General features: G+C 41.5%; 1 protein-coding gene across 2 annotated transcripts in view; it reads left to right on the top strand.

Moving 5' to 3' along the window:
• Positions 1–25,922, top strand: part of mybl2a (v-myb avian myeloblastosis viral oncogene homolog-like 2a) — a 143,890-nt gene that overhangs the window by 31,312 nt on the left and 86,656 nt on the right. For both annotated transcript variants that reach the window (XM_034171713.1, XM_034171712.1), the window contains 3 exons: positions 800–871; positions 1,105–1,197; positions 12,809–13,029. In XM_034171713.1, the coding sequence (XP_034027604.1) occupies positions 1,126–1,197; positions 12,809–13,029 (293 nt within the window). In that variant the 5' untranslated portion in view covers positions 800–871; positions 1,105–1,125. The remainder of the gene's footprint in view (positions 1–799; positions 872–1,104; positions 1,198–12,808; positions 13,030–25,922) is intronic.

Raw genomic sequence — 25,922 nt, 5'->3', positions numbered from 1 at the left:
GTGTGAGTTTTGTAGGGGCGACCAGGGCCGTTATCCCCCAGAAAATGTTTAAATTTGTAACTCTCTGAAACACTATTGCCTGCATTTTGAGGGACAAACTTTGTGAAGAAGTATTAATATGTTGCATAACGAGGAAATCATGTAACAGCTGAAAAAACGGTTTTAATAACACTAACCCAAATCGATATCGGATCAAATTGAAATAATCGATTCGGAATCTTAAGAATCTGAATCAAATCGATTCTTGAAATTTGAATGGTTACCCAGCTCTGCTTTGTGCAGTGTCCATCATTAAACATGTTTCTCAAGATATGCTTTTAGAAAGGCTCTTTTGGTTCCATGTTTGAAGTAACAAATCAGTCTTGAAAAGGCAAATTCACCTAAAATGTCTTAATTCAGATTGCTGGAAACCTTCCAGAACTTACATATTGTCAACTTAAAAAAAATGTCCAGCTACATGATAAATGAAGTAATTAAAATGTAGCTATAAGAGTGACTGTCAAGTCCCTTTGAGCCACAGGCATTGATTTTGAATTTGAAACTGCACATAGCCAAGGTTTGTTTGAAATAAAAAAAACCCAACATGTGGCTAAAAAACTTGGATTTGGCAACGTTATGCACTGGAATATTTTTATTCAATAGTGTTCCTTTAGTCACACCCTGCCATGTTATATAGTGTCTAATGTGTGAATGTGCGAGTGAATGAATAATGCAGCTTGTAAAGCGCTTTGGGTGTCTTGAAAAGTGCTCTATAAATCCAAGTCATTATTATTATTAATGGATTTGATCGTGCTTTCAGGATGAAAATCTCAAAATTCTGATCCGTAACTTTGGGAAAAAAGATTGGAAAACCATTGCCAGCTTTTTACCAGTAAGTACTGAGCAAAAATATATTGTGGTGGTGGTGTTGCTCTTGGTTTGTATTTTTGTTACTGTACTTTAGGTAATGTTTTTGTTTTTGTATATTTGTAGAAAAAATGTGCACAAGAGCTTTTCTAGTTTAGTAAAATTTCATTAAAGTCATTTCTAGATATTAACACAATTTTTTGCATATTTCAACAAGATTTTCAAACAGTGCTTTATTTATTTATGTTTTGTTAACAGGGGCGGACTGAAAGCCAGTGCATGCAAAGATGGAGAGCGTCCAGTGATCCTAAAGTAATCAAGGGCTTGTGGTCTAAGGAGGAAGATGAAAAGGTAACATTTCCAAATCTGGATATTTACCAGATCTGCTGTGGTGACTATGCAGTTAAACATGTGGTGCAGCCATATACAGTAAAACTTGCATATAATGGATTCAGGTGAACTAGTGAATTTTGTCCGTTAAAATCGAAATCCGTTATGTGTATAAAACAGATGAAATCCGTTATGTGTGTAAAACGGACAAAATCCATTGTGTATGTAACGGAATAAGGCCCCCTGACTAGGGTGGTCCATAAAAATGGTCAAAACTTGTTTTTCAAAAAACCTCTAAATTTGTTGTACCTAACATAAAAACACATCATGTACAATTTCATAAAACTCTAATAATTTTTACTGGTAGCACACAGCCCTTAAAGATTTTGCTCGCAATAACTTTGTCATATACACTCAACAAAAATATAAATGCAACACTTTTGGTTTTGCTCCCATTTTGTATGAGATGAACTCAAAGATCTAAAACTTTTTCCACATACACAATATCACCATTTCCCTCAAATATTGTTCACAAACCAGTCTAAATCTGTGATAGTGAGCGCTTCTCCTTTGCTGAGATAATCCATCCCACCTCACAGGTGTGCCATACCAAGATGCTGATTAGACACCATGATTAGTGCACAGGTGTGCCTTAGACTGCCCACAATAAAAGGCCACTCTGAAAGGTGCAGTTTTATCACACAGCACAATGCCACAGATGTCGCAAGATTTGAGGGAGCGTGCAGTTGGCATGCTGACAGCAGGAATGTCAACCAGAGCTGTTGTTCGTGTATTGAATGTTCATTTCTCTGCCATAAGCCGTCTCCAAAGGCGTTTCAGAGAATTTGGCAGTACATCCAACCAGCCTCACAACCGCAGACCACGTGTAACTACACCAGCCCAGGACCTCCACATCCAGCATGTTCACCTCCAAGATCAATCAATCAATCAATCAATCAATCAATTTTTTTATATAGCGCCAAATCACAACAAACAGTTGCCCCAAGGCGCTTTATATTGTAAGGCAAGGCCATACAATAATTATGTAAAACCCCAACGGTCAAAACGACCCCCTGTGAGCAAGCACTTGGCTACAGTGGGAAGGAAAAACTCCCTTTTAACAGGAAGAAACCTCCAGCAGAACCAGGCTCAGGGAGGGGCAGTCTTCTGCTGGGACTGGTTGGGGCTGAGGGAGAGAACCAGGAAAAAGACATGCTGTGGAGGGGAGCAGAGATCGATCACTAATGATTAAATGCAGAGTGGTGCATACAGAGCAAAAAGAGAAAGAAACAGTGCATCATGGGAACCCCCCAGCAGTCTACGTCTATAGCAGCATAACTAAGGGATGGTTCAGGGTCACCTGATCCAGCCCTAACTATAAGCTTTAGCAAAAAGGAAAGTTTTAAGCCTAATCTTAAAAGTAGAGAGGGTGTCTGTCTCCCTGATCTAAATTGGGAGCTGGTTCCACAGGAGAGGAGCCTGAAAGCTGAAGGCTCTGCCTCCCATTCTACTCTTAAAAACCCTAGGAACTACAAGTAAGCCTGCAGTCTGAGAGCGAAGCGCTCTATTGGGGTGATATGGTACTACGAGGTCCCTAGGATAAGATGGGACCTGATTATTCAAAACCTTATAAGTAAGAAGAAGAATTTTAAATTCTATTCTAGAATTAACAGGAAGCCAATAAAGAGAGGCCAATATGGGTGAGATATGCTCTCTCCTTCTAGTCCCCGTCAGTACTCTAGCTGCAGCATTTTGAATTAACTGAAGGCTTTTTAGGGAACTTTTAGGACAACCTGATAATAATGAATTACAATAGTCCAGCCTAGAGGAAATAAATGCATGAATTAGTTTTTCAGCATCACTCTGAGACAAGACCTTTCTGATTTTAGAGATATTGCGTAAATGCAAAAAAGCAGTCCTACATATTTGTTTAATATGCGCTTTGAATGACATATCCTGATCAAAAATGACTCCAAGATTTCTCACAGTATTACTAGAGGTCAGGGTAATGCCATCCACAGTAAGGATCTGGTTAGACACCATGTTTCTAAGATTTGTGGGGCCAAGTACAATAACTTCAGTTTTATCTGAGTTTAAAAGCACGAAATTAGAGGTCATCCATGTCTTTATGTCTGTAAGACAATCCTGCAGTTTAGCTAATTGGTGTGTGTCCTCTGGCTTCATGGATAGATAAAGCTGGGTATCATCTGCGTAACAATGAAAATTTAAGCAATACCGTCTAATAATACTGCCTAAGGGAAGCATGTATAAAGTGAATAAAATTGGTCCTAGCACAGAACCTTGTGGAACTCCATAATTAACTTTAGTCTGTGAAGAAGATTCCCCATTTACATGAACAAATTGTAATCTATTAGACAAATATGATTCAAACCACCGCAGCGCAGTGCCTTTAATACCTATGGCATGCTCTAATCTCTGTAATAAAATTTTATGGTCAACAGTATCAAAAGCAGCACTGAGGTCTAACAGAACAAGCACAGAGATGAGTCCACTGTCCGAGGCCATAAGAAGATCATTTGTAACCTTCACTAATGCTGTTTCTGTACTATGATGAATTCTAAAACCTGACTGAAACTCTTCAAATAGACCATTCCTCTGCAGATGATCAGTTAGCTGTTTTACAACTACCCTTTCAAGAATTTTTGAGAGAAAAGGAAGGTTGGAGATTGGCCTATAATTAGCTAAGATAGCTGGGTCAAGTGATGGCTTTTTAAGTAATGGTTTAATTACTGCCACCTTAAAAGCCTGTGGTACATAGCCAACTAACAAAGATAGATTGATCATATTTAAGATCGAAGCATTAAATAATGGTAGGGCTTCCTTGAGCAGCCTGGTAGGAATGGGGTCTAATAAACATGTTGATGGTTTGGATGAAGTAACTAATGAAAATAACTCAGATCGTCTGAGACCAGCCACTCGGACAGCTGCTGAAACAATCGGTTTGCATAACCAAAGAATTTCTGCACAAACTGTCAGAAACCGTCTCAGGGAAGCTCATCTGCATGCTCGTCGTCTCATCGGGGTCTCGACCTGACTCCAATTCGCCGTTGTAACCGACTTGAGTGGACAAATGCTCACATTCGCTGGCATTTGGCACGTTGGAGAGGTGTTCTCTTCACGGATGAATCCCGGTTCACACTGTTCAGGGCAGATGGCAGACAGCGTGCGTGGCGTCGTGTGGGTGAGCGGTTTTCTGATGTCAATGTTGTGGATCGAGTGGCCCATGGTGGCGGTGGGGTTATGGTATGGGCAGGCGTCTGTTATGGACGAAGAACACAGGTGCGTTTTATTGATGGCATTTTGAATGCACAGAGATACCGTGACGAGATCCTGAGGCCCATTGTTGTGCCATACATCCAAGAACATCACCTCATGTTGCAGCAGGATAATGCACGGCCCCATGTTGCAAGGATCTGTACACAATTCTTGGAAGCTGAAAATGTCCCAGTTCTTGCATGGCCGGCATACTCACCGGACATGTCACCCATTGAGCATGTTTGGGATGCTCTGGACCGGCGTATACGACAGCGTGTACCAGTTCCTGCCAATATCCAGCAACTTCGCACAGCCATTGAAGAGGAGTGGACCAACATTCCACAGGCCACAATTGACAACCTGATCAACTCTATGCGAAGGAGATGTGTTGCACTGCATGAGGCAAATGGTGGTCACACCAGATACTGACTGGTATCCCCCCCCCCCCCCCAATAAAACAAAACTGCACCTTTCAGAGTGGCCTTTTATTGTGGGCAGTCTAAGGCACACCTGTGCACTAATCATGGTGTCTAATCAGCATCTTGATATGGCACACCTGTGAGGTGGGATGGATTATCTCAGCAAAGGAGAAGTGCTCACTATCACAGATTTAGACTGGTTTGTGAACAATATTTGAGGGAAATGGTGATATTGTGTATGTGGAAAAAGTTTTAGATCTTTGAGTTCATCTCATACAAAATGGGAGCAAAACCAAAAGTGTTGCGTTTATATTTTTGTTGAGTGTAGTATGGTCATTTCCAGATATTTCCAAATTATTTCTGTCAGTTTAATATTGATATGTCAGGACAGAAATTATGGCAATACATTGGAAAATCAAATCTTTTCATATCCCATAAAATAGTTAACACTAAAACATGAATTGTGAGATACAGTTCTTCTCGTACATGTATCATGCTCCTACAATACGTACATACTGGGGTAGCGAAGATTTTGTAACAATCAAACATTGCATTTTCATTTTATTGATGAAATACTGCTTCATTATTGATAAATTTAAATAAGTCTATGTTTTATATATTTCCACATATATTTTGATCTAGCTCCAAACAATAATATTCTTTATGCCTTGCAGTACTTAATATTCAAAAATGTATGAATCAGCACAAGAACCAGTTATACAGCTGTGTAACATAAGAGAACATCCTTTACATGATAATGATATTTAAGTTGCTTGCATCATGACCAAGACTTCCTGCCGTTTCAGTCAGAATATAGGTGGCACTTCTGTCTGTTGTTTTGGTCCTATCCAATGCTGCTGCAAGTCCTGGTGTTACAACAGCTTTAATTTTACTGGCTTTTTGTGGCACTGGCATAACAAATTCTTCATCTGGACTTTCTGTGTTCTCTTCACTCTGGCTGGAGACAGTGTCAGGTAGTAAGACATTAGATGGTCCAGGCTCCTCCAGTTTCTCTTTGTATTTTGCTTCTGCAGCTTTTCTTTTTTCTGCTCTTTGTTCTTTGGCAGTTTGTATTTTATCTATGCCTGTCATGCATCCTCTACCTTTCTCTCGCTGAGCAAGTAGGAACTGTCTGTCATCTTCAAACTTTATCATTGTTAGGACATCCTGATGTGCCATGTCAAACAAGTCCTCCAAAGATTCGCAAAACACTGTTTCATCTTTCTTCTGCTTGTCTGTATTGCGATTCTTGGTCTTTTTCAATGTTTTCCATTTTCCGAACACCTTTTCTAACTTTGTGATCAGATGCTGCTTTGCCCTCAGTGGGATTCTAGCTCTCTCCCAAAAAGGAATTGCCATGTCTATAGAGGTCACAGCAGCATCATGGACAGTTTTCTTCAAATCAGTGTGTTTGAAGAAAAATACCTTGAGTATTTGCCCATTTGAGGGCAATTTGTTTCCCTTTATTTCAGTCGGTGGAACCAATAAGGTATACAAATGTTCTACTTCTAGTAGCTGACATGTTTTACTGAAGTTTCCAGTTAATGGTTAAGCATGTTAAGTCAGCAAGTGTCTCTTTTTACATTTATCTTATGTTAGATTCACCATCACCAAAGATCTGAAAGAAAAGAAGCTGTGAATTGAAGCAAAATTTTCAGCTTGTAGCCTAAAATAACATTTTTGAAAGTATGTTGTTTGTGACAAATATACTCAACAAAAATATAAATGCAACACTTTTGGTTGTGCTCCCATTTTGTATGAGATGAACTCAAAGATCTAAAACTTTTTCCACATACACAATATCACCATTTCCCTCAAATATTGTTCACAAACCAGTCTAAATCTGTGATAGTGAGCACTTCTCCTTTGCTGAGATAATCCATCCCACCTCACAGGTGTGCCATACCAAGATGCTGATTAGACACTATGATTAGTGCACAGGTGTGCCTTAGACTGCCCACAATAAAAGGCCACTCTGAAAGGTGCATTTTTGTCACACAGCACAATGCCACAGATGTCGCAAGATTTGAGGGAGCGTGCAGTTGGCATGCTGACAGCAGGAATGTCAACCAGAGCTGTTGCTCGTGTATTGAATGTTCATGTCTCTACCATAAGCCGTCTCCAAAGTCGTTTCAGAGAATTTGGCAGTACATCCAACCAGCCTCACAACCGCAGACCACGTGTAACCACACCAGCCCAGGACCTCCACATCCAGCATGTTCACCTCCAAGATCGTCTGAGACCAGCCACTCGGACAGCTGCTGAAACAATCGGTTTGCATAACCAAAGAATTTCTGCACAAACTGTCAGAAACCGTCTCAGGGAAGCTCATCTGCATGCTCATCGTCCTCATCGGGGTCTCGACCTGACTCCAGTTCGTCGTCGTAACCGACTTGAGTGGGCAAATGCTCACATTCGCTGGTGTTTGGCACGTTGGAGAGGTGTTCTCTTCACGGATGATGCGAAGGAGATGTGTTGCACTGCATGAGGCAAATGGTGGTCACACCAGATACTGACTGGTATCCCCCCCAATAAAACAAAACTGCACCTTTCAGAGTGGCCTTTTATTGTGGGGCAGTCTAAGGCACACCTGTGCACTAATCATGGTGTCTAATCAGCATCTTGATATGGCACACTTGTGAGGTGGGATGGATTATCTCAGCAAAGGAGAAGTGCTCACTATCACAGATTTCGACTGGTTTGTGAACAATATTTGAGGGAAATGGTGATATTGTGTATGTGGAAAAAGTTTTAGATCTTTGAATTCATCTCATACAAAATGGGAGTAAAACCAAAAGTGTTGCGTTTATATTTTTGTTGAGTATATTTAAACCCAGGTATAGTTTTAAATTGAATATAAAATTATACTTTAGTTACACTCAGGTGGTTAACTTCTATCCTCTTTATAAGTGATGTGATTAGATACTGGATAATGGATAACCTATTGCACGGGCACTCGGGCAGCGATAATTGATATATTTACAACCTTCAGCTATGATGTGCTACCTCTAAATATTAATGTATGACAAAAATATTTGGCAGGCTTTCTTTTTTCACAAAGCATCATAAAATGAAGGGGTGAGAGTAATGAATTTCCAACTTTTATTTTTTTGAACCACCCTACCCCTGACACTTGCACAACTTTGATGGTCGCAATTGCACGCCATTTGTCGTGAAAGAGAGTAAACTCATCTTTATCGGGTGCAGACTGAATGTGAGTGGGGCACCGGTGCGTGCAATTGCGCAAAGATAATCTTGAAATGTTCAAAAAAATCTTTCGGGCATAAATATAATGCAACGCTGCACGATCTACTTGCCAACACTACGTGCAGCTCGTCAAGTGGAGTAAAGAAGTGAACAGAGCGAGTGGTTGTGTCAGCACACCGCATCACACGATTATAACGAGATGTTAAATCATCATAAACATACTTTTACAACTGCACACAAGAAGAAAAGAACATGCAACTGTTTTGTCAAGCCATGACAATGTAAACATGACAAATAACTTTTAGATGGCTCGAAATGCTTTCTCCGACATGTTCAGCTCACGCATGTGTTCAAACAGCTGCTGCTGGAGCGGCCCTCTGTGATTCAGGAAGCGATTAGAGTCATTTTCAAAAGCTAACTCACAGAGAAAATGATTAATCTGGCACACAATAATTATTTTGTGAGGGGGGTCTCTTCTCAGGGCCATCCAATCTCTGTACTCGCAAAGCGAGAGCTGTGTTCAGGTGCTCAGCAGTAAGTCAGACTTGTTTCCGGTGGAGGTTGGCCTCCGCCAGGGCTGCGCCTTGTCACCTTCCTGTTTGTGATATTCATGGACAGGATATTGAGGTGTATAGTCGGGGGGAGGAGGGTTTCCGGTTTGGTGGGCTCAGGGTCTCATCACTGCTTTTTGCAGATGATGTGGTCCTGTTGACTTCATCGGCCGGTGAGCTCCAACACTCATTGGATCGGTTCGCAGCCGAGTGTGAATTGGCTGGGATGAGGGTCAGCACCTCTAAATCTGAGGCCATGGTTCTCAGCAGGAAACTGATGGATTGCCTACTCCGGGTAGGGAATATGGCCTTGCCCCAAGTAAAGGAGTTCAAGTACCTTGGGGTCTTGTTCACGAGTGAGGGGACGATGGCATGAGATTGGCCGGAGAATCGGCGCAGCAGGGGCGGTATTACATTCGCTCTACCGTACTGTTGTGACAGAAAGGGAGTTGACCCAAAAGGCGAAGCTCTCGATCTACTGGTCAATCTTCGTTCCTACTCTCACCTATGGTCATGAGGGTTGGATCATGACCGAAAGAAATAGTTCATGTGTGCAGGCAGCTGAAATGGGCTTCCTCCTGTTACTGGTGTTTCCCTTAGAGATAGGGTGAGACGTTCAGTCATCCATGGGGAGCTCAGAGTAGAGTCGCTGCTCCTTCGCGTCATAAGGATCCAGCTGAGGTGGTTCGGGCATCTGGTAAGGATGTCTCCTGGCACCTCCCAGGGAGGTGTTCCAGGCATATCCATCTGGGAGGAGACCCCAGGGACCCAGGACTAGGTGGAGAGATTATATCTTCACACTGGCCTGGGAATGCCTCGGGTTCCCCAGACAGAGGTGGTCAATGTAGCATGGGAAAGGGAAATCTGGGGTCCCCTGCTGGAGCTGTTGCCCCTGCGACCCGAACCCTGAGAAGCGGTTGAAGATGAGTGATGATTGATGATGAGAAAATAATTATTTTATACACGCAGCGTCCAGTGCATGGCAGCCAGTGCAACAAAGCATGGCGTCTAGCTGGGAACACAGTGGGTGGGATCATCACGATGATATGCATGCATCAAAGTCTTGCAAGTGTCAGGGGGCCTTCAGTTACAGCCAGGAGGCACCGAACGATCTACGGGGAATCTCCAGCACCAGTTAGGCTTACACATTTCCTGGCCTTGAATAGGGGCCTGCCTCCTTTAATGATCAGGTCAAAACTTCGTCTGAAAAAATAAATGCCTGCTTTAAATAAGTGCCAGGCATTTATGTGTATTAAAAATTATTACATTTGTTCCAGTCACTTTTTTCTAAGTCCACTGTGGAGTGGTACCTTAAAATCCTAAAACCTGATTTATTCTTCTCCAGCTCAGTAACTCTGTTGCCATGCAATGATGTCAATGTGCGCGTGACCCTTCTCCACCTCATCTTTATGCAATTTACCACAGGAACAGTGGCTTTTTTTGGATTAATTTATCCCTCAACAAGCTACACTTCTTTATACAATCATCAACCTCCAAAGGTACGGTACGTGGAATTGCCCTCCATGAATTGCGGGTCGTTTGAGCATCTTTTTGTGATTCCTTGATGACTAGCCGTTCGAAGCACTTCATGATGATGGGTGTCAGTGCCACCACACGATAGTTATTGAAGCAGGATGGAGCTGATTGTTTTTGGCACAGGTATGATGGTCGCAGCTTTGAAGCATGATGGAACAACGGCTTGCTTCAGGGAAGTGTTAAAGATGTCTGTGAAGACATCCTTAAGCTCCTCTGCGCAGTCCTTCAGTACACAACCAGGGATGTTGTCCGGACCTGTTGCTTTACGGGTGTTGATGGCCACCAGTGTCGTCTTCACGCTGGCGACAGAGAGGCACAGGGTTGTGGGGAGGGGGTGGGGTCTGTGGCTGTGTGGTGTTCAGTGCTTCAAGCGTGCAAAGAAGCGGTTCAGGTTGTTGAGCAGTGAGGTGTTGCTCTCACAGCTCTGTGGTGCTGGCTTGTAGTCAGTGACAGCCTGAATGCCTCTTCATAGGCTCTGTGCGTCCTTGCTGTCTCTGAAGTGGGACGTTATCTTTTGTGTGTAGTCCTTTTTTGCCTTCCTGATGCCACGGGACAGGTTGGCTCTCGCTGTTCTCAAGCCAGGTTCATCCCCGGCTCTGAAGACTTTGTCTATGTGTATGTGTGTGTATATATATGTATATATATGTATATGTGTATATATATGTGTATATATATGTATATGTGTATATATATGTGTATATATGTATATGTGTATATATATGTGTATATATATGTATATGTGTATATATATGTGTATATACATGGGGGGAAAATAAGTATTTGAGCACCCTGTGATTTTTCAAGTTCTCCCTTAGAAATCATGGAGGGGTCTGAAATTTGCATCTTAGGTGCATGTCCACTGTGAGAGACATAATCAAAAAAAATAAATCTGGAAATCACAATGTATGATTTTTTTTTTGTTTTGTTTTGTTTTTTTGTAATTTATTTGTATGTTACTGCTGCAAATAAGTATTTCAACACCTGTGAAAATCAATGTTAATATTTGGTACAGTAGCTTTTGTTTGCAATTATATCAATCAATCAATCAATTTTTTTTTTATATAGCGCCATATCACAACAAACAGTTGCCCCAAGGCGCTTTATATTGTAAGGCAGGGCCATACAATAATTATGTAAAACCCCAACGGTCAAAACGACCCCCTGTGAGCAAGCACTTGGCTACAGTGGGAAGGAAATAGAGGTATATATATACCTATATATATAGAGGTCAAACGTTTCCTGTAGTTTTTCACACACTGCAGCAGGGATTTTGGTCCACTCCTCCATACAGATCTTTCAGCACCCTCCAAAGATTTTCTATTGAGTTCAGGTCTGGAGACTGACCAGGCCACTCCAGGACCTTGAAATGCTTCTTACGGAGCCCCTCCTTAGTTGCCCTGGCTGTGTGTTTGAGGTCATTGTTGTCATGCTGGTAGACTCAGCCATGACCCATCTTCAATGCTCTTACTGAGGGAAGGAGGTTGTTTGCCAAAATCTTGTAATACATGACCCCTTCCATCCTCCCTTCAATACGGTGCAGTCCTGTCCCCTTTGCAGAAGAGCACCCCCAGAGTATGATGTTTCCACCCCCATGCTTCACGGTTGGGATGGTTTTCTTGGGGTTGTTCTCATCCTCTAAACATGTTAAGTGGAGTTGATTCCAAAAAGCTCTATTTTGGTCTCATCTGACCACGTGACTTTCTCCCATGCCTCCTCTGGATCATCCAGATGGTCACTGGTGAACTTCGAACGGGCCTGGATATGTGCTGGCTTGAGCAGGGGGACCTTGCTGCCCTGCAAGACTTTAAACCATGACAGCATCATGTGTTACTAATGTAATCTTTGTGACTGTGGTCCCAGCTCTCTTCAGGTCATTGACCAGGTCCTCCCGTGCAGTTCTGAGGTTTCTCAGAATCATCCTTACCCCACAAAGTGAGATCTTGCATGGAATCCCAGACCGGGGGACATTGACAGTCATCTTATGTTTCTTCCACTTTCTAATAAATAATCATAACAGTTGTTGTCTTCTACCAAGCTGCTTGCCTGTTGTCCTGTAGTCCATCCCAGCCTTGTGCAGGTCTACAGTTTTGTCCCTGGTGTCCTTAGACAGCTCTTTGGTCTTGGCTATGGTGGACAGGTTGGAGTGTGATTGATTGAGTGTGTGAACAGGTGTCTTTTATACAGGTAACAAGTTCAAACAGGTGCAATTAATACAGATACAGAGTGCAGAATAAGAGGGCTTCTTAAAGAAAAATTAATAGGTCTGTGTGAGCCAGAATTTTTGCTGATTGGCAGGTGTTCAAATACTTATTCGCAGCAGTAACATACAAATAAATTATTAAAAAGTCCTACATTGTGATTTCCGGATTTTTTTTTCTTTTTTTTTTTTTTAGATTATGTCTCTCACAGTGGACATGCACCTACGATGAAAATTTCAGACCCCTCCATGATTTCTAAGTGGGAGAACTTGCAAAATCGCAGGGTGTTCAAATACTTATTTTCCTCACTGTGTGTGTGTGTGTGTGTGTGTGTGTGTGTGTGTGTGTGTGTGTGTGTGTGTGTGTGTGTGTTAAACAGAGATGTAAACTTGGCTCAATTTCTGTGCTTTAGTTAATGTTGTCACATGTTTGTCTTTGTCTTCAGATAGTTCAGCTGGTGGCGAAGTACGGCACTAAACGTTGGACTTTGATTGCCAAACACCTCATCGGGCGTTTGGGGAAACAGTGTCGTGAGCGTTGGCACAACCACCTTGACCCACTTGTGAAAAAGACCTCCTGGACCATAGAAGAAGACCTCATCATTTACAAAGCCCACACCATTCTGGGAAATAAGTGGGCTGAGATCGCCAAGCTACTCCCTGGAAGGTGGGGTTGTTAGATTTAATAAATAATGTTTCTTCAGTTGTATAATGAGCACTGAAATGTATTTTTCAGTTCCTCCAGGAAGCACAAATTCAAATAAATGCTGCAGTTTAACTTGTCACCCTGCCATTTAAAAAAAAAAAGATCTGTCCCTGTGTGTTTGTATGTATGTGTGACTATGTGAGAGATTTTTTTTTTTCTCTTCATCTATCCCCGGGGAGGGTGTTCTATGTGTTCCTCAAGCTCAGGTTCTCTACCCAGAGACCTGGGAGGTTGAGGGTTTTTTTGCAGTATCCTAGCTGCTCTTTGGCCTGCACTCTTCTGGACGCTGATCTTGTGCCTGGAAACTGCTGGAGCCATTCTTCAAATTTTGGGGTTTAGACCTCCTCGTGCTCCTATTATACCACTGGGACCACTTTGGACTTTACCTTCCACATCTGTTCCAGTTGCTCTTCCAGCCTTTGGTACTTCTTGATTTTCTCCTTCTCCTTCTTTCTGATGCTGTTGTCAGGTGGGATTGCCACATCAATCACAACTGCGGTCTTCTTTCTCTTGCCAGCCACCAACTTGTGTTTCTGTGTCTGGTTGGTTGGCCAGCAAGTGCATGTCTGTCTGGATATTGAAATCCTACAGGACATTAGCATTCATTCTCAACCACCTTTGGCGGTGTCTCCCATTGGGGCATAGGGACATCTAACCCGTATGTGGCACAGATGTTCTTGTACATGATTCACAACACTTGGTTGTGCTTCCCAGTGTACATTGCCCCAGCTTGCATCCCGCTACTATGTGCTGAACGTCCTCTTGGGCACATTTGCACAGCTTGCAACTTGGGTCCTGTCGGCTGTGGTAGACTCCTGCCTCAATGGATTTGGTGCTTGGGGCTTGTTCCTCGGCTGCCATGATCAGAGCCTCTGTGCTGTCCTTTAGGCCGGCCTTTTGCAGCCACTGGTCGGACATCTTGATGTCAGCCACTGGTCTTCCGTGATATCTCCTCCTCCTGTCCCTTACCACAGTCTGTCTTCAGCTGTCTGAGTTATTCCTGGAGCAGCTAATCTCAAGGTGCCGGGGGCATCTTCCTGATGTTTTCGTGGATGTGCCTCGTTTCATCCTGGATTGTGGCTCTGACACTCGATGGCTCATAGAGCCTCAGGGAGCTGGACTTTGGTTGGGAACCTCCCTGCATTGTGAGGAGTTTTTGTGCCTTGACATCAGTAGCATCTGTCTCCTCCTGCAGACAATTTACTAACCCTGCAGAGTATCTTATACTAGGGTAGGGTGTATGTATTGATGGCTCGGATATTATTCCTACAGCTGAGCTGGCTTTTCAACACCTGTTTTACCTTCTGGAGGTATTTGGCTGTGGCTGACCTTCTTGCATCTTCATCATTTTTCCCATTGGCTTGTGGGATTCCCAGGTACTTGTAGCTGTCCTGTGTGTCCAATGTCCTGCCTTCTGGCAACTCCACCCCGTCACGCTGGATCACATTCGGCCACACTTGTTCAGTCCGAATGACATCCTGATATCCTTGCTGTAGATCCTGGTGAGGTGGGTCAGTGAGTCAGTGTGTCAGTGTCTCGCTCCTGATGGTTACTCCACTCCTGAATCGATATCTGTGAATCATTTATGTCAGCCACTGGTCTTCTGTGATACTTTCTCTGTGATGAGTTGGCTGAGAGGTTTAAGGCCTGTGCAGGACAGCAGTGGGGACAGTGCATCACCTCGATATACTCCATGTTAAATACTTTTAATACCAAAGTAATTTTCTTTAATAACGGTCACTGTAAAATCTCAAATGTAGGAATTTGAAGCTTTTACTGCGTTCATGCTCAAAACGGTGGTCTGGCTTTACTGTTCGTTAAACAGCCCGATGGGCATTCTGACAGTTTAAAACTCTTTGATTCATGATGTTTTCATCCCAATTTTAATAGTCTGTGGTCAGATTTAAAAATGAAATGGTCTTGGATCCAGTACGATAATTATTAAAGGAGACGTATTGTGCAAAATCACCTTTTACATTTTCATGTGTTTGATATTTAATGTTCAACATCTCCAAAGTCCTGCAGTCCTGAGTGTCCATCCATCCATCCATTTTCTTCCGTTTTTTCTGGAGTCGGGTCGCGGGAGCAGCAGCTCAAGCAAAGCCGCCCAGACCTCCCGATCCACACACACCTCCCCCAGCTCTTCCGGGGGAACCCCAAGGCGTTCCCAAGCCAGCCAAGAGATGTAGTCCCTCCAGCGTGTCCTGGGTCTTCCCCGGGGCCTCCTCCCAATGGGACGTGCCCGGAACACCTCTCCAGCGAGGCATCCAGGGGGCATCCGGAAGAGATGCCCGAGCCACCTCAACTGACTCCTTTCGATGTGGAGGAGCAGCGGCTCGACTCCGAGCTCCTCCCGAGTGACCGAGCTCCTCACTCTATCTCTAAGGGAGCGCCCAGCCACCCTGCGGAGGAAACTCATCTCGGCCGCTTGTACTCGCGATCTCGTTCTTTCGGTCATGAGCCAAATCTCATGACCATAGATGAGGATCGGAACGTAGATCGATCGGTAAATCGAGAGCTTTGCCCCCCTACTCAGCTCTCTCTTCACCACGACGGTCCGATACAGCGACCACATCACTGCAGATGCTGCACCGATCCGTCTGTCGATCTCATGCTCCGTCCGTCCCTCACTCGTGAACAAGACCCCGAGATACTTAAACTCCTCCACTTGAGGCAAGGACACTCCACGGACCTGAAGAGGGCAAAGCACCTTTTTCCGGTCGAGAACCATGGCCTCGGATTTGGAGGTGCTGATTTTCATCCCGGACTCTTCACACTCGGCTGCAAACCGCCCCAGTGCACGCTAAAGGTCCTGATTTGATGAAGCCAAAATGTCGTGAGTGTTTTCACAGATATTCTCCTGATTTAAGATGAATTTATTTTGCAGCTTGACACCTTTGTGACCTATGTAACAGAAATAACCCAGATCCTCTAATTGTACCTTGATTATTAAATACACACACACACGCGCGCGCTATAGCCCAGGATTACAGCTGTATTCCAAAATTACAAAAAAACAGATATGGACAGTGAACATTGCTACATTATACACACAGCATCACCTTAATTAAGTGATGAAATTTTGTCAAAATACATTTTGTGGTGCAGCAGTAAATAATGCTCACTATGCTCATGCTTTTTTTTTTTTTTTTTTTGTGATGGCACATTGCCATTTTGTGATGGCACATTGCCAGAAGGTTTGCTGTGTCTCTCAGCACAGTCTCAAGAGCATGGAGGAGATTCCAGGAGACAGGCAGTTATTCTAGGAGAGCTGGACAGGGCTGTAGAAGGTTCTTAAGCCCCGTTTACACACAGACGGTAAGAGCTCCCGGAAGCGTCCCGGAAGAGCTTTTGGCCGTCTTAAGGATCACACGCCATTGTTAACACCGGCACTAGGGGGCGTGGCTTAGTTCCGGCTTTACCGGGAATCGTCGAAATTATTCAACATGTCGAATAATTCCGGGAGCGCTCCCGGAGACCTCCCGTGATGACAGCGACAATGCGAACAACGGCGTGTGATACTTTATAATCACCGTTTCATCCTGCCGCTTCCTGTAGTGCTGCAGTTCTTGTCACGCCGCGATGACCAATCAGGGACTGAATATGTAGTGACGTGGAGATGTCTGGAGTTTGAAGATGTGAACATGTCCTGTATCTGGTAGCAGCCTGTGAGCAGGACTTATGTCTCTTTTGTCCTTTATTTTACAATCATGACAGAGTTTTTGGAGCGAGCAGCAGCACCACAGCAGCATGGAGCGGAGTTTCTTTTTATTTTACATGCGTGCGCGCGCGAATCGTCCTGGAGATTATTTTGCTTATTAGCTACACAGCTGTATAATAAAGCAAACGGTGACTGGCTTCTAAACACAATTATGACAGAGTTTTTGGGGGGAAAGAGCGGAGGAGCAGCCCCGCAGCAAACAGCAGCGGGGAGCGGAGTTTCTTTTTTTCTTTTTTTTTACGTGCATGCGAGCGAATCGTCTGTAGAGAATATTTTATTAATTAACTACACAGATGTATAATAAAGCAAATGGTGACTGGTTTCTAAACACAACTATGACAGAGTTTTTTTGGGGAAAGAGCGAGGAGCAGCCCCGCAGCAAACAGCAGCGGGGAGTGGAGTTTCTTTTTTTCTTTCTTTTTTGTTTTTACGTGCGCGCGCTCCGCCCCTTTCCACCGCGAAAACAGCCGGAACTACCGCGACAAAACCGTCTATGTGTAACCTGGGCTTTAACCCATCAGCAGGACCAGTATCTGCTCCTTTGTGCAAAGAGGAACAGGATGATCACTGGCAGAGTCCTACAAAATGACCTCCAGCAGGTCACTGGTGTGAATGTCTCTGAACAAACAATCAGAAACAGACTTCATGAGGGTGGCCTGAGGGCCTGATGTCCTTAGTGGGCACTGTGGAGCTCGATTGACATTTGCCATAGAACACCAGGATCGGTAGGTCTGCCACTGGCGCCCTCTGCTTTTAACAGATAAGAGCAGGTTCAACCTGAGCATATGTGACAGACGTGAAACGGTCTGGAGACACCGTGGAGAACATTATTCTGCCTGCAACATCATTCAGCATGACTGGTGTGGTGGTGGGTCAGTGATGGTCTAGTCATTAAGTGTTGGGCTTCAGACCAGAGGATTCTCGATTCAAAACCCAGCCAAACTGGAAAATCACTAAGGGCTCTTGGGCAAGGTCCTTAATCCACTTGTTGCTCCCTGTGTGTAGTCAGCACCTTGTATGGCAGCACCCTGACATTGATGTGTGAATGTGTCTGTGTGAATGTGAGGCATAATTGTAAAGTGCTTTGAGCTTCTGATGCAGATGGAAAAGCTCGATATAAATGCAGCCCATTTACCATTTTCTGGGGAGGCACATCCCTGGAAGGACACACAGACCTCTACAGGCTAGACAACAGCACCCTGACTGCTATTAGGTATTGAGATGAAATCCTTGGACCCATTATCAGACCCTACATTGATGCAGTGGGTCCTGGGTTCCTCCTGGTGCCCGACAATGCCTGGCCTCTTTTGGTGAGAGTATGCAGGTAGCTCCTGGAGGGTGAAGGATTTGATACCATTGACTGGCCCCCATGCTCACCTGACTAAGTCTTGTAGAACACCTCTGGGACATTGTTTTGGTCCAGCCGACAGCGCAAGGTTGCACCTCAGTCTGTTCACAAGCTGAGTGATGCCCCGATCTAGATCTGGGAGGAGATCCCCCAGGACACCACCCATCATCTCATTAGGAGCCCCGACATTTTCAGGCATGCATACAAGTATGTGAGGGCCACAGTACCATTTTGAGTTGCTGCAGAGAAATTTGGGCAAAATGGACAACCTGATATATCTTTTTTTTTTTTTTTCTTTTTTGCTCTGATTTTCAGGGTGTCTTTGAATTTAGCCCTCTATATGTTGACAGTTTTCATTTCCATCAACCAAAGTGGCATCCTTTCATTCCTAACACTTTACCCCGTCCATACCAGGAAAGTTATCCAGCATAATATTTTTTTCCCCTATTAAGATCTGATATGTTTTCAAAGTGTTCCTTTAATTTGTTTGAGCTATAGTACCCTCCAGAAGTATTGGAACACTTGGTATTTCATGCATTTTAATTTGTTTATACCATTTCAAATACAAAAAATAAAAATTTCTAAAATTATCTTCCTTAAAACTGAATGAAAATCTCTACAACTTACCATAAATTAATTAAAAATGTAAAAGCCAAGATGAATGGTTGCATAAGTAATGGGCCCCTTTGGTATAATACCTGTAAATAATCAGTTTTATTGCCAGTTTTCTTCAGACAAGTCTGGGGATGGATACATGAACACTTCCAAGTCACTGATTATGTCTTGGACTTTATTTACATCAATTATAAAGAAATACAAACAGTTTGGCACTCTATGGTAAATCTGTGTGGAGTGGACAGTTCTTAAAAACTGAGACTGTGCAAGAAGGAGAAGAGTGAGGAAAGCCACCAAGACACCCAGACAACTCAGAAGACATTGTAGACTTCTCTGGCTGTGATTGGAGAAATTGTGCAGTGTATGTTTTGCATTTTGTGTCCCCAGTTATACAGCTTCATGATGAAGTGGTATAGAGGAGGATTTTCCTTCACTAAAACATCAAATCTAGGCTTGCATCTCACATGTACCTTGTAGCAAATTGTGTGTGTGTGTGTGTGTGTATATATGTATATATATATATATATATATATATATGTATATATATGTATATATATATATATATGTATATATATGAGTGTGAATTGGCTGGGATGAGGATTAGCACCTCTAAATTTGAGGCCATGGTTCTCAGCAGGAAACTGATGGATTGCCTACTCCGGTTAAGCTGGGCAGACACTGTACGATATTTTTGATTGTTGTACTCGGCTCCAGCTCAAATTGTGCGACAAAACCGCAGGGTGCAAAAGTTCAGAGCGCACGATTTATGTTCTCACACTATATGACCCAATGCTCTGATGCGATCTGACTGCTCACATTGTATGTTCAAAAACCATATGTCAGATTCGTGTTTCCGGAAGCAAAACATAAACAGAAGCTTTTTTTTTTTTCCTTTTTTTTCCCCAAACTTTATTTACGTTTCTTATTTTTACAAAAACTCTCGATGGGAGACATCAAAGTTTTAAGAAAAAAAGAAAAAAAAATACAAGACTTTAAATGAGTTGCTCTCCTAAAGAGATGATCACTGTTTATGCTCTCTCCAGTGTTTGCACAGGCACGGTGCGAGAGATGCTTGTAGCGCTGCTTCAGTAGCGGGATACCCTCATGACGACCGACCAGAATATCAAACGGGTTTGATTTTCATCCGACCATACAATTGCTGATCGGAAGGTGGTCATGAGAGGTTAAACACAGCTCGTTACTCCATGTATACTACACGATGCAGGACGCACGATTAAGCTGAAACTCGGCGCGATCCAAAAAATTCTCGCACGAGTCAAAAATTGGCTGAAAAAGGGCCAAAATTCGCACAGTGTAAGCCCAGCTTTAGGGTAGTGATGGGATGATGATACCTCAAGGAGTGTATTGACACACTACACAAACTGTGTCGGCACTGTATTGACACTGTGTTGGTCGCTCAATAGTGACCCCTGGAGTAGTTATAAAATCATTGCAGGTAAATAAAATGAAAATAAGATGGAAAAGCGAATGTGCTGCAAACGCAACATCAGCCTGTGAAACAGTTAATCTCCAGTCCTCTATTTAAAATATGATCTCATCATTGCATAATTTCATGTGCTCAATTTGTGTGTCGAGTTAAGCTGTTCATGAGAAGAGTTTAAAATTTGCTTAAAACCTTGTTTGTGTAAACGCTAAACTGAGTTGGTTTGTAAAATACAGCAAATTTGTCTGTAATAAAATTCAGAGTTAAAATTTGTAACTTATGTATGGAAATTTGTGAACTTAAGTGTTAAAGCATACGAAATAAAAGAGAAAAAATAGATTCATTTATGCATTTTTATTGAGGAACAAAGGTTTCTGAAGTGTCTGCTCCAAGGCGATTTCTCCTCTTACACACCAGTTGACCCTGCCTTAGAAAAAACTCTTTCACAGGGTACAGATGAAGATGGTGAGCATAAAAATTTCAGTGCGAGTTGATAAAGGTGTGGATATGTTTTCTGGTTATTCTTCCAGTATTGTCAAGGAGTACAAACATATCTAGTTGGAAAAATAACAGTAAACAAAGATTTACCTTATTTGGCATCAAAAGATCAAAATTATTCCAGACTGGGGAAACGTCTTTCGACGATCCATAAAGTCAGTGGAACAAGGTGAGGGCAAGCAAAAATCCAACAGCAAAACTCCACCCAACAAATCCGCAACATGTCGATACAGTTTGTTTCCTTATAAACACAATTTGGCGCGGCGCAGTCGAACGACACAGTTCCTGTATCGGTTATATCATTTTTTTTTTTTTCTTAAAGTGATACACGCACCAATACAGGGTTTCACTCGTGTGCTCGGCACAGTGTTGATGCACCAGTGTTGTTCATTCCATCACTACTTTAGGGAATGGTTTCTTGCCCCTAGTGCAGTAGTTCAAGTACCTTGGGGTCTTGTTCACAAATGAAGGGACATTGAAGCGTGAGATTGGCTGATCTCCCTGAGCTGGACTACTCTTTCACTCAGGTCTTTGATTGCTTTCTTTAGCTTTACCTTTGCATTCTTTTTCCATTTCTCACGTTCATGCTGCAGGTATCTTTTCCTTCTTTCGGGATCAGTTAACAATTAATTAAAACAAAAACATCACCAGCAGAAGAGTTCAAATAGATGTTCTGGTTGATAAAAAAATTTATTGACTTTTATATTTTTATTTGGTATTTTCAAAGTATACTTTCATTGAGGTCATGAAGGACATGACAAAATAGGTGGTGTCAAGTGAAAAAATGTTTTTATTTCTCATAAAAATAAAAATTTTGATAATGTTTTTACAATGTTTTAAAGAGGACATATTTCAACATTTATATCAAGCTGTTTAAATATAAATTTCGGTGACCCAATAGACGAAATACGCCTCAAGAGATGAGAGGGATTCAAATTGTGACATTTTCATGGAATGACTCATTTCTCCTACTTACTTAATACTTAGGTTATTATTTTTTATGTCCACCAATCAGGTACTTAAAGTAAAATTCACTATGTTCTTTCTCCCATTCCGTTCTCTGTACACATTGATGACCTGTTTATTAAGTTTAAAGAAAGTGGTATCAGATATTATCTTGTGAAAAATTGCCGTTTGTTTGATTTACGCTGATATTTAACCCTTCTAGCTTCTACCAAGATGGAGTCTTCAAAATCTCATTTAATTTATTTATAATTTATATCTGGAAATGATGTCTCAAAATTTGTGCTTACATTTAAAGGCAAAAAAAGTATATTTATGGGATTTAAAGGCTAGTTTGAATCTTTGATTTCTGAAATAATAAAGTTCCTTAACTGGAGTGCCTCATTTTTAACAAGTCCTGGACATGTTGTGGTAGAAGTTTATTTTTTTTTACTTTAAACATAATTTGTATTATTTTATAGTCAATCAAATCCCAAAATTTCTAAAGATGCAACCGGACAACCAATGGATTCGTCGGCTCACGATATGGTTTCTTACTAATAATTCTTATAGCTTTCTTTTGAAGCAAAAAACATTTGCATTAGTTTTGTAGAATACAATAGGTTTGTGAGTATTAATGATTCAAACATTTATAAAAGAGATAAGGCAGTCCATCTTGGACATACACTCAGCTCTGTGGACATCAAAGGTATGGCTAGAGTGGCAGTTGGCCAATTTTGGAAACAATGTAATATATCAGTGATGTCATATTGACTACAATGAGATTTGTATTTCTTGGCGTAAGGCCCTTAGAAAGATTGCAGATATTGTGCTCAATTCTGACAATGGCCTTGTTAGAACTGTGGGTGACAAGCTCTTGAGAAATCCTGTCTTCTTTCTGTATTAATTTTCAGAAATTCAGAAGCTTATATGGTTCTGTCCAAGATTGTATTAAATACTCCAAGGAGATATTGTATACTAGTTAGGGAGGGACCAACCGCTTCACTGTTCAGAGGCTGTTACACGTCATGAAAATCCACCTCAGCATGCAGCCGAGGAGGAGAAGCCGAACACAGAGATTCTGTTCACCGAAAAGGGAAAAAAGTCTTCAAAGTTCTGCGTGTGTGCATCGCTGATGATATACCTATTCTAGAGTTGAAAGGCTTCGTGCTTCCAAAAAGTTTGAAGTTTGCGCAGCACGGAAACACGCAGAGAGAGAGAGAGGACCTAATTTTTTAAAATTTTTATTCTTAGCACTTGCTTTGACAATGTAAACATATGTCTCCCATAACGATAATCTAGGCTTGCATCTTCGATGCCCTTTCTGGCAAATTGTAACTGAGCTTTCAGGTCTCTTCTTTAAGAGAATCCTTATAAAATCAACAATGACAATAATAATATTAAAGCAAACCGGATTCTGGTATTGGAGCGAAAAAAATATCGGTTTCAGCACATATCCACATTCAGGTATCGGTATCGGATCAGAAGTCAAAAATTGTGGGTCGGTGCATCCCTAATACTAGTCAGTCTTTGTTGAGTGGCTTCACGTCAAAGATAGATTTTATAAAAGAAAAAAGAAATGATTCCAATCAGGGATGGTCAGTTGTCAAGCAATATCTATTCTTTATTTTTTCCTTTTGGCTTATACTTTCATTATGTTCTAAATTGTTTTGGTCGTTTTTTATTTTCTTAATTTGTTATTATTGTCCTCTTATCAACATGTACATGTGTGGAGAAGCATATTATTTAACAACTGTCTTCCCATCGACAGCCTTATTTAATATCTTTAACATGGGTTTTAGCCATGTATGTATTCATGATATTTGATTATTGTCATCATTACTTACTGTATATATGAAACATTATAAATTTTCTAGCCCCATGGTCCATCAACAGACACAAATGGCCAGCACATATTTTATACATATATAGGAAATGAAAGAAATGAACTATTCATATAATATGTCTATGATATCAATAACTATCAAACCGGTTTGAAATTAGTAGTTTCATCATGATTATATTTATCAATATGTCTGCAAACAAATAAAAGCTTACAGTATTCTATCATACATGTCTATTAGTGGATCCACAAAAATATTCATAATTAATCTAGGAGCTCCATAAACATTTTATAATTATATATGTATACATACCTTATTACTTCACATGCAATTTTCCTTGTATCATATGGCCATAACAATAACTAAAGAAACTTGCATACTATTTTCCATAATAACACTTCAAAGAATTATATTGATAATAATAATAATAATAATCAGTAATTGCATTCTCTTATCCTAACTGTAACTCTCTTACTACAACCCATACTTATCAATACTTACCCTTTCCTTCAGGCTGTTTGTGTTGCTTCCTCAAAACCCAGACTCCTACCTCCACAGGTTCTGGTCACACATCAAATTGGATCCTGCAACAGAAACTTCACAACCGCATTAAGCAATGCCCCTCTCATAAGATTATATGAGTTACGACTCGATCTTCTTGTCACCGTTCCGTTCCCTTTATTGTCACTTTGCGTGTGCCTTCTTTTTTTTTTCCTCTCTCTCTTGTCCCACAGTGAGATTTGGAATCATCCCGCATTAGCGACTTCTCTCTGCACCCCTTATTTGTTCATTACTTTCCTCTTCTTTTCTTTTAGCTCCTTTTAGGCTGTTACCTGCTCTCTTCTTTCTCTTTCCTCTTTTCTTTATCTTTTTTTTTGTGCCATCTTTTTTATTTTTACTATAATTATTATTATTTTATTAATTAGTCCCTGTTTTTATTTTATTTTATTATTTTTCATTTAAGCACCCAAATTGTTTGTTTATTTTATTTAAAATTTCTTAATTTAATTTTATTTTTTTTAGCACCCAATTGTTTATAGGAAAAAAAAAATTGGTTTCTATTTTTTTTTTTTCAAACCAAGTAAGATGTGATTTTTTCTTACCTCTCTGACATAGGGCCGCACCACCAAGTCCAAATGATGTTATAGTGTTGTACCAAGTCTAACTATTTAACATATTCTAAGTTCAACTATCATCAAGCGGATACTTTTATTTCTATCCTATAGGGTGTCCGCTTGATCGATGTGAAGTTGTATCGTTGGATGTAAAACCACGTTGGTTATTTAAGACCAGTTAGCCGGTTGGCTGCTATCGGTTAGGTTAATCTCACGCGCTCAACTGGTCAAAGACAAACAAAGACTGAATCACACACATTCCACAACAAATGAACCCACATTCATTGTCTTAATACCTCCGTACCAATTCCTGGCCCAAAATATCCCCCAAAAACAAATAATCAGAAAAATGAAGACTCCAGCAGTTTATAGCTGGTAATTGTAGCTCGTCAGCTAATTCTCCTCCCCTGCTGTTAAGAAACTTCCCCCATGCACATGGACAAAACAAAAGAAATACCACATGGTCACACACACTCAGTGAACAAAGAAACACACTCAACCCCCCATGTGGACAAAGAAATACAACATGGCTGCACTCACTCAGTGGACAAAGAACACACTCAACCCCCCATGCATGTGGACAAGACAAAGGAAAATACAGCATGGCCATACTCGGTTGGCAAACATAGAAACACAATATGGCCGCACTCACTTGGTGAACAAAGAAACATACTCGACCCCCCATGCATGTGGACAGACAAAGGAAAAAAAACATGGCAACACTCACTTGGCGAACAAAGAAACACTCGCCGGCTTCACTCATTCGACAGACAAACATTTAGCATGTTATCAGGACACCGGTTGGCAGTTTAGGAGAATCTCTGTCTCCAAGGAAGCCAATTTTCCTCACCTTTAGAAAGGGAGGGGTGCTTCAGCTAGGGCTGTCACGATTAGGAATTTCTGGAGACGATTAATTGTCAGGCAAATAATTGCGATTAATGATTATATTGTCTATTTTTTTTCTTTTTTTCCCCTTCTTTATATTCTACTATCGCAGTATGATTACACAACTCTGGAAGAACATTTGGCTTCTCTGAGTGGAGAAACCAGGAATAGTGCAACATTTTTATTTTTATCTTCATTTTACATATAGTCCCAACTTTTTCTGATTTGTGGTTGTTTCTGTTGCATTTCTGATATTACAGAACTGCTATAAAGAAAAGTGTGAACATTTTATTGTGTTTTAAAACTTTGTGGCGCAAACGCAAACACCAAACTCTTATAAAGAAGGAAAAAATACCTGGACATGTGCAGCAAAACTGATATAAACTTAACAGAACAATGCAGGCTGATTAGACTCTCCATATTTTTTTTGTATAAATAAATC

Source organism: Thalassophryne amazonica, chromosome 6 (genome assembly GCF_902500255.1).
Source record: "Thalassophryne amazonica chromosome 6, fThaAma1.1, whole genome shotgun sequence".
Lineage (NCBI taxonomy): Eukaryota > Metazoa > Chordata > Actinopteri > Batrachoidiformes > Batrachoididae > Thalassophryne > Thalassophryne amazonica.
Note: the sequence above shows the minus strand (reverse complement) of the source record. Positions and strands in the feature narration are given on the sequence as shown.